Source organism: Grammomys surdaster, unplaced genomic scaffold (assembly GCF_004785775.1).
Source record: "Grammomys surdaster isolate TR1022 unplaced genomic scaffold, NIH_TR_1.0 143, whole genome shotgun sequence".
Taxonomy (NCBI): domain Eukaryota; kingdom Metazoa; phylum Chordata; class Mammalia; order Rodentia; family Muridae; genus Grammomys; species Grammomys surdaster.
Genome location: NW_021604601.1, coordinates 3933462 through 3948161, shown reverse-complemented (window position 1 = coordinate 3948161; position 14700 = coordinate 3933462). Strand labels below are relative to the sequence as shown.

General features: G+C 42.1%; 1 protein-coding gene across 1 annotated transcript in view; it reads right to left on the bottom strand.

The window, feature by feature from the left end:
- Ccdc170 (coiled-coil domain containing 170) overlaps positions 1–14700 on the bottom strand; it is a 55087-nt gene that overhangs the window by 18338 nt on the left and 22049 nt on the right. Inside the window, exons 6-7 of the mRNA XM_028764358.1 lie at positions 12986–13303; positions 3115–3315 (exon numbers count right to left, since the gene is read on the bottom strand). Coding sequence (XP_028620191.1) covers positions 3115–3315; positions 12986–13303 — 519 coding nt within the window. The remainder of the gene's footprint in view (positions 1–3114; positions 3316–12985; positions 13304–14700) is intronic.

Below are 14700 nucleotides of genomic sequence, written 5' to 3'. Positions count from 1 at the left end.
GCTAGAGATATCACCATCCCTCATCTTGAGTTGTACTACGGAGCTGTAGGAATGACAAGTACATGATATTGGCACAGTGACAGGCATGTTGACCAATGGAGTTGAGTTGAAGACCCAGAAGTAAGTTCTCGTACCTATGGACACCACATTCAGGCAAACTGGCAGACTACTGGGAAAAGATCTTTACCAATTACATATCTGAGAGAGGCTTAACATGTAAAATTTTAAAATCTTTTTCTGCTTCTATATGTGGCCCATTTACTGCATGGCAGCTCTACAAAAGGGCAAGAACAGATTCACTTAGGAGCAAACCAAAGCCCCACAGACTAGATGGCTCTTTCAAGGACTTTGGCCCATAAAGTGACAGTGATGGAGCTGGAGGAACAGCCCAGCAATTGAGTGTCTGCACTGTTCTTGCCGAGGACCCATGTTTGTTTCCCAGCATTCATTCAAGTGACTCACAACCACCTCTAACTCCAACTCCAGGGGATCAAATGCCCTCTACTGGCCTCCTCATGCACCTATACTCATGTGCATAGACACACACATACACACGCGCGCGCACACACACACACATAATTAAAAATAAAATAAAATAATTTTTTAAGATTGCAGTTGAAACATTTTTTGAATTCTTTTTCTATTTTTTGTTTTGTTTTGAGACAGGCTAACACTATGTGTCCCAGGCTGGCTTTGAACCTACTATGTAACCCAGGCTATTCTCAATCTCACAGTCCCATGCCTCAGCCCTATACAGGCATGCCTTACTGGCTTAAAAATCTTTAACTGTATAGACATAAAGGGTTGCTGTATGTTTTATTCATTTGGTTAGCATGAGTTAGAGATCATGTGTTCTATTCTGTATTGCATGAGCCTAGATCATATTTAGCACTTAATCTCTGTACAGCCTCAATTTCAATTTTACATGAACTTGCCCTTACTACTTGCATCTGTGGAAAACTCACTATAGACATAATTAGCTTATGTAATTTGCTTTCATAACTGAAAACTATTTTGGCATAATTTCAATTAAGAATAGCAATATATTAATATGGAAAGAAGAGAAGAGAAATCAACCTACACAAAGATGGGTCCTAGAGGTTCACATTTGTAATTCTACCACTTAGGAGGAAGGTAAGAGAATTGCCACAAGTTCAGGGCCAACCTGTACTAAAATGTGAGTTCCAGGTCAACCTGGGATATGAAGTTTAAGGACAACCTGAGCTACAGTGTAAGGCCCTTGCAAAAAGAAGAAGAAGAAGAAGAAGAAGAAGAGGAGGAGGAGGAGGAGGAGGAGGAGGAGGAGGAGGAGGAGGAGGATAACGTCCCCAGTATATGGAAGAAAGAAGCTGTTATTCCTGCCCCCTCCCAAGCTCCTGTCACATCCCACACTATCTCCATCAGATCACTAGATATATCAATGATACCTTATCTATCTGCCTCCTGTGGACTGGCTTCCACAGACATCTTTTAGGCATCTCTGCATATCTGTCCCCCAATATAGCCATGGCACTTCCTCAATCTCTTGTTTGTTTGTTTGTTTTGGTTAATTGATTTGTTGGTTAGTTGGTTAGTTGGTTAGTTGGTTGGTTGGTTGGCTTTCCAAGATAGGGTTTCTCTGTGTAGCCCTGGCTGTCCTGGAACTTACTCTGTAGACCAGGCTGGTCTCGAACTCACAGATCTGCCTGCCTCCGCCTCCCAAGTGCTGGGATTAAAGGCATGCGCCACCACTGCCTGGCTCCTCAGTCTCTTTTAAGTACAAAAGAATGAAAAGGAGTTAGTCTCCAGAGACAATTTTCTTAACCAAAATATCAAAATACCAAAGAGTATCTGTCACGACAAATGCTGTCTCTATATTCATGATCCTCTGTGCCTCCTTTTCGGTTCCTGCCCTCTCTCCCATGGACCCTTGTAGCTGACAAGCTCTGACCTCTTCACCATTACCAATGATACCTTTCTTCAACTCTGCTTTTTGGCATTCTTCTCATGACTCCCCACCCCTTCCCTTCTACTCACACTGAGCACAGAGCAAGTGGGCCCACTTACTTACTGTTCTGTAGAACATCAAAGTCATGATGCCCTCCCCATACTCAGGTCCTTGGGGGAGGGGGACTATTCTCTCACTCTCTTCTTGTCTCCTCTAACCTATTGGTATTATCCCTTCAGGGTAGGTACTGTCCCATCATGGCATCTCCTCTCCACCAGGCGTGAATTGTTCAACAATAGATCTAGGTTCTAAACCTGCAGGATCAGACAGTGCTGTCGCTGGGTGAGCATCACAGACAGTGTCAATATCACTTGACGCGTTTATCATTTTTTAACTTTTGAGGTGCTGAGTATGTGGCCTAGGGCTTTGTGCATGGTAAGCATATGTTCTGCCTCTGTGCAGCATGATCATACAGGACCGCTGTCATACAAACAGCCTACCACCGACAAAAACATCACCAGGCAGCAAATGAATGCACTGGGATGTTCACAGTAATGAATTATGCCTTCTATTCTACAGGAGAAAAGGGATTTTCAGATCTAAAAAGATCTCAGCATCCCATCCTTCACTTTGTTGTAGCCCTACTAAGAATGCAGCAGGCCACCAAGTGTGATAACTCGTTTTGCGTGCTCTGAGTACAGCATTTACAAGGCTTCCGGCCTTTGTTTAAACTGTTTCTCCCATAGCACCTGCCTCTCCCCATACCATAATCCTATTTATCCTTCAGAGATAAATTGATCTGTGTAAAATCTCCTTATCCAGAAATGACTACAATACTTTATTAATACTATAACAGCTATAATATATATATTAGTATAGCAGTGTATTTTAATGCCTGTCTCATCTATTAAACCCTGAACCTTTAATAATAGAGAATATTATCACCCATACTTGACGTACCCCAAACCTATCAATATCTTAGACAATGGACATACAATAAATATATACCAGGTCACCTGGATTGACAATCAAAAGAACCCTAAACAATAGGAAAAGGCTTATTCCTTGGAATTTGCTTGTAACTCAAGACATGATCAGTGTAAACACTGCAATGTTCAGAACATTCTCAGGTACAGTTTTAGCATATGACAGACACTTGCGCCATGGACTCGCCATCCCGTTATTACTTTTTGCTTCTCTAGATTCAAGTTGTCTCTCACGACGTCTCCAGAAAGCAGCTCTCCCTCCAGGTGACTCAGCTGACCCTGAAGGGCCTCCAACTTCTTTTCTGCCTCGTGGGCCCTCTGCAGGGCTTTCTCGTGAGATTCAGATTCCTTTCCCAACTTCCCAACAAGCTCGGAGACCTGGGCTTCAAGATGGGAGACCATCTGGAAACAAAGACGGAGAAGAAAGGGAAGCCTTGTTTAGACTCAGCTAAGTGTTCCGATCCATCACTCCATCCAAGAAGAACCACTACAATGCCCACTTCCAGATTCCTTGTAGAAATTATATTTAAAATAGGTCATTTTGTAGCTGTGTTTTCCTCTGTTTGAAATAAATCTGTATTTGTGATCATGGTGGTTTAATATGCTTGGTCCAGGGAGTGGCACTATTAGGAGGTGTGAGCCTTGTTGGAGTTGGTGTGACATTGTTGAAAGAAGTGTGTCACTGTGTGGGTGGGCAATGAGACCGTCCTCCCAGCCACATGGGAGCCAGTCTTCTCCTGTTTGCCTTCAGAACAAGATGTAGAACTCTCAGTTCCTCTAGGGCCATGTCTGCCTGGACAAACACTGCCTTGCTCCAGCCTTGATGATAATGGACTGAACCTCCAAACCTGTAAGCCAGCCTCAATTAAATGTTGTCCTTTTAAGGATTGCCTTGGTCATGGTGTCTGTTCACAGCAGTGAAACCTAACTAAGACAGGTATCAAACTGATAGTGGTGGATGTTTTTCATTTTTCTATAATTCTTTCAACAACTTTAGTCAGTAAATATTTACAGATATCATTTACTTACCTCTAAAACTGTTATAAACTTAGAGATTTCAAAGCTAAGATGGAAGGGGAAAAGGTTCAGACAAAAAGTAATTTCTTTTTTTTAATATTTATTTATTTATTTATTTATTTTATTGATGAGTACACTGTAGCTGTCTTCAGACACACCAGAAGACGGCATCCAATCTCATTATGGATGGTTGTGAGCCACCATGTGGTTGCTGGGATTTGAACTCAGGACCTCTGGAAGAGCAGTCAGTGCTCTTAACCGCTGAGCCATCTCTCCAGCCCCAAAAAGTAATTTCAAGAACCACAAAAATATTGTTTCCCTAAGAGAGACTCTTCCACCACACCTCGTCGATTAAAGATTTTGTTTATTCATCATGAGAAGCAGCCTGGAGGGACTTCTATTTAGCCTTCTAATGAATATTGGTTATTCATGTCATAGACTTCAGTGGCATACTCATATACTAATATTATCATTTTAGTATCTGAAAGGTCTGAAAGGTCAAATTCTTTTTAATATAGTGACACCAAACATTCCCCCAGTATTGGCATCCTTCCCAAGAACCCCTGCCTTTTATCTTGATGGTCCTGTCCCCTGAAACCAAGAGCAAAAGTCTAATCACCCACTTAACATGCACTTTCAGACCACCCACAATGATTTTTTGTGAATTCGTTTTTTAGGAAACGTTGAGCACTATAAAACTGGGATAAACCACTGGTGGATAAATATGTTTTCTCTTGTCTTTGGAAGCAGAAAGGAAAAGAGTAATGGATGTTTACACAGCACTACAATGTCAATTGCCATGACTGCTTTAGCTTTGTTACAATCTAAAGTAAGAACAGGAAGCAGGCTCTTCGCTGCACCCGAGTCATTTCTACAGAGATGCTGATGCAAGGCACTGAAGCTGCCAGCAAAGCTTTTCAAATACCATTATAGATGATATTTGATCTGCCTCGGGCGGTGGGGGCGCACGCCTTTAATCCCAGCACGTGGGAGGCAGAGGCAGGCGGATTTCTGAGTTTGAGGCCAGCCTGGTCTACAGAGTGAGTTCCAGGACAGCCAGGGCTACACAGAGAAACCCTGTCTCGGAAAAAAAAATTGATCTGGCTCACCCTCACACCTTCAATGAAGGCCCAATAAACATAAATTAGAAAAGAAAGTCCACATTTACTTGAGTTTTCATTCACCCCTATGTAATATAATGCAATATAATAAATATGTATTGTAAAATGTTCATTAAGGGCCAAAAATATAAATTGGCAAAAAAGAAAAAAAAATCTTCTATGATCCTCCAAACAGAGACCACAATTATGTGTTTAAAATAATGTGTCAGTTTTATATTGTTAGGAAAAAGTCAAGACTATGTTATATATACAACTTTCTGTCTTTTTTCTGTTTTTACCTAGTAGCATTTTAAAAATCATTTTATGTCATTCAAAATTATTAGTATTTCAATGGTTGCATTAAGAATCCACCATAAGGGGCGAGAGGCATGGATCATTGATTAAGAGCATTTGTTGTTCTTATAGAGGACCAGGGTTCAAGTCCCAGAACCTACATGGTAGTTCACTACTTCTGTAACCTCAGTCCCAGTGACCTCTCCTGACCTCCAAGGTACATATACACACATATAGGCAAAATACTCACATATTAAAATAATAAAACAAATGCATTTTAAAAGACTTTCAAAAGAATTCATCACAGAGCTGGGCACATAAATCAGTTGTACACCTTGTGCCTACCCTGTATGAGATTGTCTTCAATCTCTAAAACAATTCACCATTATAAACAAAACAGAACATTCTCAGCATTGGAAGATAGAAAGAAGCAAGACTGTCGGGAGTTCCAGGCTAGCCTGATCTACGTAAGACATACTTCAATGTCCCCACTCCCAGCCCAAGCATCCTTATACAAGAAAAGAGAATGTTTCTTCTGGTGATTAAAACTCTCTAAACATTAGGCAACAAACAGGTAGGGGTTCCCGGTCAGTGGAGAAGGCCAGAGGCCCATCAACTACTTGTCCCAGAGTGGACCCAAGTGACACCTGGAAGAAGCTAGACTGAACAAACTAAAGCCTCCCTCTATGCTTTTATGGATTTCAGAGTACCAAGCCTATAATACAATTCATTCTGTACTTCAATGGGTATTTCACATCAGTGTCTGGTGGTAAATTACTCAGAGCCATATTTGAGAAACTATTTTTCCCCAGGGAAAAAAATTAATTTTATCACAGAGCAGAAGATTCTGAAAAGCCTCAATTTGCATTGTCAGCTCCTAGAACCATCACCAGAACACATGCTTGGAGTTCAGAACAGTGTGTCTGTCCTTCTCATCAGTATTTCCGCTCCAAAGTATGGATTCAACCAATCATATGTTCTTTCCTTAAAGAGTTTTTTTTTTTTTAACCTTCAGAAATTTCCCTCTGTTGACCATATGTGGTGGCCTATGCTTACAATACCAGCACTTGGGAGGTGGAGACAGAAAAATCAGGATATACTTGGCTACAAAACTAGTCCAAGGCCAGCCTTAGCTAAATGAGATCCCATCTCAAAATAATGAAAGAAAGAAATTTTCCTGTGTTTCCTAACCTTTTTAGCTATAGTCTTTGGTCAACTAGAAATCTTTCTATAAAAGACATATGAGAGACAAAAGCATTTGAGTCAAATAAAGCCAAGAGAATTCTTCCTGCACACCAACTGTGTGGACCCAAGAATACTCCAAAGAGTCTTGAAAGTTGAACTCAGGCTTGCAGACTACTAATAAGTAGGTGGTTGAACTGCTCAGAATGTATCAAACTGCTACACCAGAGTCCTGGGTCTTAAGTGGAGCAATTTATCCCATCACAAAGCTGAGCTTCAGAAGCACGGCTAGCTATCAGGGAATACAACATCCTGAGGTTGTTTGTTTGGTTGGCTGTTTGTTTTTTCAGAACTAAATTATATAAATTTATTCCAAAGAATTAAGTGTCATCTGACTACATTCTTGGGAACACCAGATACCAGTTGCCTGTGTTCCCACCCAAACCATACTGCTGTTTTTTACACCAAGAAGTCTAAAAAAACCAACAGACTTCTTCTCCCATCCTTCCTTAGTGCCATCCAAAGGTATACTTGATGTTCTGAGGGTTTCTCTGCTGAGGATGTAGGGGCTTGACAATGGATGGGCATGCCACAAAAAAATACGCACTTCAACCTGGTTAATTAAAAAGGCACTTTAGCAAACCATCCTCCAAAAAGAAGCAACAGAGATTCGGGAAGCTAAGGCAGAATGCCCTCAGAAGTAACTCACCTCCCAAGGACAAGGATCAGCTGATCTCCCCAGAGAGGCCTTTTGCTCTGAAGCTCTACCAAACAACACAAGAGCTTTGTGGCCAGAAAAAGCATCCTAAGGATGCTAAGGATCCTTAAGGACTCGCATCTTTTGGACAGAAACAACTTTTTCTTCTTAGTCAATTAATATTTTTCATTTTTGGAAGTATATAAAATAAGTTGTTGGGTAGCAAGGCATAACATCAACCAAGTTCCTCCTTCTTGTCAGTATGTGTGGTGAACAATATGGACCATCTAACCCAGCTCCCTCCCTCTTTGTTCAAGCCAACTTTTGTTATAGATTAGCTTGGTATGGGGTGGGGGGATGGGGAGGGGAAATAGGTTGGTTTAATCCAGAACCTTAAGAATGGGACTTATTTAGACATAAGATCTTCGCAGAGACAACCAATTTACAAGAAGGTAATTGGGGTGAGATCTGGTTATTTTGTCCACTGTCTTTATAAAAGGAGAAACTCGGATGCAAAAACAGACATACATAAAAGGAAGATACTGTGGAGAGAACCCATGTGCCAGCCAGGGAGGACCCAGGGCCATCAGAAGCCAGGTAAGATGTATGAACACAGGAGCCAGCCCTAACTACACCTTGACTGTAGAATTCTAACTGCCAGAACCATAAGCTAGGAAGTCCTGTTGGCATAACCCAGTGAGTGGCACACTGTTCATGCAGTCTAGGAATCAAATACAACTAGGGAAGATGGGGACACCACACCTCCAGCTGTCCAGACACTGCTGCACCCGGGAGGGAGCATGCAGGCACTTCCTGGGAAATGTCTGCTCTAGGAAGTGACAGGGAAATGATGGTGGGGTGTGAGATTTGGAGGACTTGGGGTATGGAACTTCCCTCCGGTCTTTGGGAACAGGAAGCTGGGTCCACGGCACCTGCAGAGCCTCCAGACTGTGAGACTTTCCAAGTGAGGTTAGTAAGTAAAGAAAAGCAGAAAGAGCAGACTGTCTGTATCAGTCAACAGGCTTGTGTGACTCTATATTTAGTTTAAGAAATGAAGACAAACTGATCAGGTCATACATATCCTCTACAGAATCAATTCCCACCCAGATTAGTAAGTTAGGAGAGACCTCAAACTGTGGAAGTTTTTACCTCAAAAATTTACTATATGTAAACTAAATCATAGAAAAAAATAGACTTACCCTCAGTGATTTATATACATTACAGGATGCAGCTCAGGAAAAACAAAAACAAAACTGTGCATTGGGCTAAAGAGGCCATGAGATTTGCTTGCAGGGCATGTGTGAGTAAAATCTTTAAACCGTGCTGCATGTTTTGGCCGTCATGCAAAGAGCCCTTGTTCTTAAACATCTGTTACATGTCCTGAAATTCAAGGCTAAATAACATCCAAAAAGTCCTTTTTGAATCCAGCAGTAGGACCTTCCTCTGAAGCAGAGGGTTTCAACCAGGGATGACTGTGCTCTTGACAGAGAGGCATTTGGCTATGTCTGAAGACACAGTGGGTGTCTCAAACCGAGGCTGAGGGTCCCATTGGAATCTAACAGAAAGAGATTAGGGATGCTACTAATACCCTAGAATACACAAGATGCTACCACCATCTGCCACACACACAAGCACATATATACATACACACACATATATACACACATGCACATATATACATACATATATATGCATACACATACACACATGTACACACACACATTATCCCATACAAAGCTGGCTATGATGGTGCACACTCAGCACCTAGGAGGCCAAGGTAAGAAGATCATGAGTTCAAGAACAGTCTGGCTACATAGCAAGATCTTCTCTTCAAAATATATAAATAACAAGATATGCAGTCTAAATATCAACAGAACCTGCTCTAAGATATGATAGGTTTTTTTTAAGAGAAAATTAAAATTTTGCCAGAAGCAGAAATTCAAGGAAGAAGTAGACATGACTTACTAAAGAAGTGAGGGGTGGTGTCCTCGATTCTACTAAGAACTGGAAATCTAGGAGAGAAAGGACAGATAGCCAAGGAAGGAGGAAACAAGAGAAGCAACGTCCTGCAGGTAAGAATGCACAGGAGATGGACACTGTACCAAGACAAGCCTTCACACAGCATAACTCAACAGCTGGCTGCCTGTAGCCATGGCAGCTGGCAGGGAGAAGCAGCCTCCTCCGCACAGATTCATCCATTTTTAAAGCACCCGTTCGTCAAAAACATTTCTAAGACAATGTGCAGAATCCATTTTCTCCTGATTTTACTTGAAGAGGAGTCACACGAGACACCAGCTATATGCTTGATTTGGGGTTGTTTAATGGGAAGGGTGGCTACTGAGAAAAATTACAGGGTAGGGGAGATGGAGAAAGCTACTAAAAAGACTGAATTGTTCTTATTTGTATGGGGAGGGAGAGAGGCAGGAAGAGAGGGGTGGAGGGAGGGAAAAAGGGAGGGAGGGACGGAGGCATAACTAGCCTAACCTATTTCACTACTTTGCTTTAGAAAATAAACATATGCATCATGCTGGCAACTGTATGCCATGTTCCTCATGTTGGAATTAAAATAGCAAGGGAGAAGCTGAGATGTGTAGAGTGAAAAGCAATAAAATGGGGGGGGACATTAACTATTAACACACACACACACACACACACACACACATGCATCACCACGCAAGACAACTTCCTGGAGTTCGTCCCAGTTCTGTAAATGTTTTCTTCCACTCATTGAGTACCTAGGTGTAAACTGAGCCACAGGAACAAATGGCCTTACCCTCAGTGGGGTATATACGATACAGGCTGCAGCCCAGGGGAGGGGGAAAAAACACTGTGCATGGGCCAAAGAGGCCACGAGAACTGCTTGAAGAGCATGCATGCATTTTTTCTTTATTTACAAATGCATTCCTAAACTAACTATTTTTTAAAAAGCTGTTGTAAGGCTGTTGAGAGGGCTCAGTCAGTAAATCACTTGCATTGGAAGGATCAGGACCTGGATTCAGCCAACAGAACTCACATAATAGAGGCAAGGCGTGGTGAGGTAGAGAGAGACAGACCCCTGAGGCTCAATGACCAGGCAGCCTAGCCTATTAGTGAATTTCAGGCTAGTGAGAGACCTTGTTCAAAAAAGGAAAATAACTAGATGGTACCTGAGAGACAATGTTGACCCAAGGGTCACATTGTCTTCACTTATAAACACACACACTCTCACATACATACACACACACACACACATATGCACACACACACACACACATATGCACACATACATATGTATGCTCACATACCTTCCACATTCACTCACTCACAAAAAAGGAAAAAAATAAAAATTATTGTGCAAATTTAAAGTATATTAAAGATATATGGTCTGAGAGACATATTTAGTAAATATCTTAGAACAGATTAGTGACTCTATCATCTCCCCTATTAACGTTTTTACTACAACATGGGTGGACCTAGAGGATACTGTGTTAAGTGAAAGAAATCAGACACAGAAAGAAAAATATTACATGATCTCAGCTATATGCAGATTCTTAAAATAGAAATATAAATATTTTTATATAAATAGAAATAAATAGAAATAAATATTTAAATATATATTTATAAATCAAATATAAATCACTAGAGAGCAAAAACTATAGTTTCCAGGGACAGGAGAAGGAGAGGAGAACACAGAAGACAGTACTGACCTGTAGGTGAGTGACAAGACGACTCTTCTCCTTTGAGTGAGTCTAACATCAACAGAACTACCCATAATGCAATTCTACAGGCACGTGTGTGGTGGTTAGAACAGATATGGCCCCCATAGACAGATATGTTTGAATGCTTGGTCCACAGGGAGTAGTACTGTTAGGAGGTGTGGCCTTGCTGAAGTAGGTATGGCCATGTTAGACAAAGTGTGTCACTGTGGGTGTGGACTTTAAGGTCTCTTCTTATGTTCGGGCTCTGCCCAGTATGGGAGCCTCTTTCTGGCTGCCTTCCAATCAAGATGTAGAACTCTTGGCTTCTCCAGCATCATGTCTTCTGAGATGCTGTCATGCTTCCTACCATGATGATAATGGACTAAACCTCTGAAACTGTAAGCCAGCCCCAATTAAATGTTGTCCTTTATAAGAGTTGTCTTGGTCATGGTGTCTGTTCACAGCAGTGAAACCCTAACTAAGACAGCAAGCACATGATGCCGTTTACTTTCAAAGCTCATTACTTAGGACAAACATCCTAATCTGACATCGACAATCCCTGTAACAGTCTGAGCTGATGTCAACTCCACTAAATAGAACTTTGTAGATAATGACAGTTGTTAACAGTATGAATAATGGCAAAATTAAACATGAATCTACTCTATACCCGAATGGTCCCTGTTACTATTTATGAAGTAGGTCTCCTCACTGGCTCTCCTGGGACTCAGCACAGTATGGAGAGGACAGAAGGGAGGATGGAGGGGAAGAAACACAGCAGCAATAGTTAACATTTGTTGCTTTGATTAGCCAGACAGTGTGATAAGGGTATATAACAACTCTTCTACTGAATGCCTCTAATAAACAATAACCTTCGAGGTAAATATTTGTAAGTTATTTTCTAGGCAGATTTGGCCTGACCTGACCTTTCGGGATAGCAAATCCTCATCATAAATAGCTCAGGCAATTTATAGTCTCCATTCATCTGGCTCACCGGTTCCGTGTTAGCACAGTAATTGTGTCTGGCGATGAGGAACAGTCTGAACCCCTTGTAGAGAGCTGTGTGTGGTTGATATATGGTTTTGTTGTATATTTATTTAATAAGCCCATGAATATCCTAGGTTCAAATGCATGCTGGAGAGTGTGGTAGAACAAGTCTGCAATTCTAGCACATGGAACATTATACAGCAGGGGGATTACTGTGAGTCAGAAGCCAGCCTGGGCTACATAATGAAACTCTACCCCAAAAACATCTCCCCAAAAAGAAAACACGATGAACCAGAAGAATTTTGCAGTTTTGAGCAGAGACTGTGAACTTTGCACTAGTTGCTAGTAAGACGAGAAAGTAAAATCTTTAAAAGTCAGAAAGGTAGTTCAGTGATAGAACTTCCTTCCAAGTGTGAAAGTCTGGGTTTTATCATCAACATTGCAGAAAAGAAAAAAGAAATGATTGGGGCTGGGAAGATGGCCCCAAGCTTAAATTGCTCACTGTGTGAGCAAGAGAGCCAGGCGTGGGCCTCCAGAACCAACATTAAATAGCAGTCCCTAGGAGCCTGGTCGCTTGCCTGTAACTCTAACCTTGAAAGGCAAAAACAGGGGCTCTTCAGACCAGGCTGTCTAGTGAGGCTTGCTACATTGCCAAGCTCTGGGATTGAGTCAAAGAGCCTGTCTCTGAAAAGTAGACTCCGGGTAGTTACCTCCAGTCAGCTCAGGCTCATGCCCTTACATGCTCCCAGACACATGCACATACATACATACATACATACATACATACATACATACATACAAGACACAGAAGCGTGGAGGCAGAGGAGGGAGAAGAGACAAAGAAACAGAGAAAGAACGTCATTGAAAACTTCAGAAGCCATGACCTCAGGGTCTTAGGGGAGTTTACACCACCATGAGTAAATGCATGGAGAGACGGGACTCAGTATGGACAGCTCCAACTCCGTGAATGATGGCCAACTCCATGAACGGCTCCCACCTTCCTATGTACAGCTGGAAGTGGAGCAAACATGTTCCATTATATGTTAACTAATTCCAACAAATGGCGGCTGAACACGCTGAGCGAAGGCCGAGGACGTTATAAATGGCCCTGGACTACTCACCCTTTTCTGGCTCTCTTCCTCAAGGCCTAGCTTTCGAATCCTCTCCAATATGGCGTCCTCTGTGGACTCAGCTATGTCGAATCGGCTGCAAAGAAGAGCCGCAAGTTTCTCCCTGAAGCAGGAGTTCTGGCTTTGCGAGGCTGTGGCGGCCTCCCTGCTGGCCTTCAAGCTCACGTCCAGCTGCTGGCAGCTTTTCCTCAGCTGGTTCAGCTCCTGCTTCGAAGCATCCCAGGCTCGCTGAGAAGCAAGCAGCCGTTCTTGGTAGAGCTTAGCTTCCTTTTCTAGAGCTGTTCTCGCCTCCGCAGTGCTGAGCAAGTCCTGAAAGTTACAGAATGAAAACAGTAACAGGTTTGTCTGCATTCGGAAAAGTATCCACTTGCCTGGCTTACCAATGACCTTGGGGTTAGATGTGCATTACAATTTTAGCTCTAAGATCCCTCTATCGATGCATAAAGTTATTAAATAAAGTTGTGTGGGCTGGAGAGACAGCCCGGTGGTTAAGAGAACTAGCTGCCCTTCTTAGAGGACCCAAATTTAACTCCGAGCACCCACATGGTGCTTCATAACCATGTAAAACTCCAGTTCCAGGGTATCTGACACCATCTTCTTACCTCCACAGGCACTGGGCATGCATATGGTTTGCATTCATACATGTAAGCTAAGCACTCACACATAAAAATAAATAAAGAGATAAATCTTTGTATTTAACAACAAAAAAAAAATGCTTGTCTAGCATGCACAAGGCCCTGGGTTCTAGCCCCAACATCACAGAAAAGCAGGTACAGTGGTGTTCAACTGAAAAATCCAACACTCAGGGAGTGCAGGCAGGAAACTGGAAGTTCAAAGTCAACCTGTGCTACACAGCAAGTGTGAGGCTAGCCTGGACTACATTGGTCAGTGTCTCAAAAAATAAAGTTATTTGAGTAGAGTTGCTGCTTTAATCCCATTGTTAAAAACTAGACTGTAAACACACACACACACACACCAGGGTAGTAATGGCACATAACTTTAGTCCCCGCACTCAGGAGGTAGAATCAGGTGGACCTCGGAGTTCATAGCCAGCCTGGTCTACAGAGCGAGTTCCAGGACACCCAGAGCTACACAGAGAAACCCTTTTTCAAAAAAAAGAGTGGGGAGGGAGGGAGAAAAAGAGACAGAGAGAAACTAGACTATATCTAGCGTAACTCGACAGAGAGCTGCTCAGTTCACTGACTAACTTTTCTCTCATAAAGAGACAACGAAACCTGAGAGAACCTGAAGAAGGGCGGCTGAAAGACAGCTCTGTGGCAGGGAAAGAAATTGAAAGGGGTAGATAAGGGCACACTCAGTCAAGTGACAAAACACACAAATTACAGCAGAAAAGATCAAACAGCTGGTTAACCTGCCTTACAATAAAGTCTTGCTGCTTAGTTAACTAAAGGATCTGGGGTGTGCCTGTTATTTAGAATAGAATGTTAAGAGTAATGGGCACTAAAGAGAGGCAATATCCTTGAGCAGAGACTCACCCGAGGGGGCAGTAATATTTCTGGCTGTTAGTTAAAACACTGGTTTTTGTTTGTTTGTTTGTTTGGGTTTTTTGTTTATCTGTTTGTTTTTTACATTAGAAATGGTCTTTAAAGGGATTTATCTCCGCCAACAGTGAGAAGACAGGAAAAGAGGTAAGCTGAAATGCTTTGTCCTACTTCATAGAGAAAATACAACTTCCCTTTTTTATG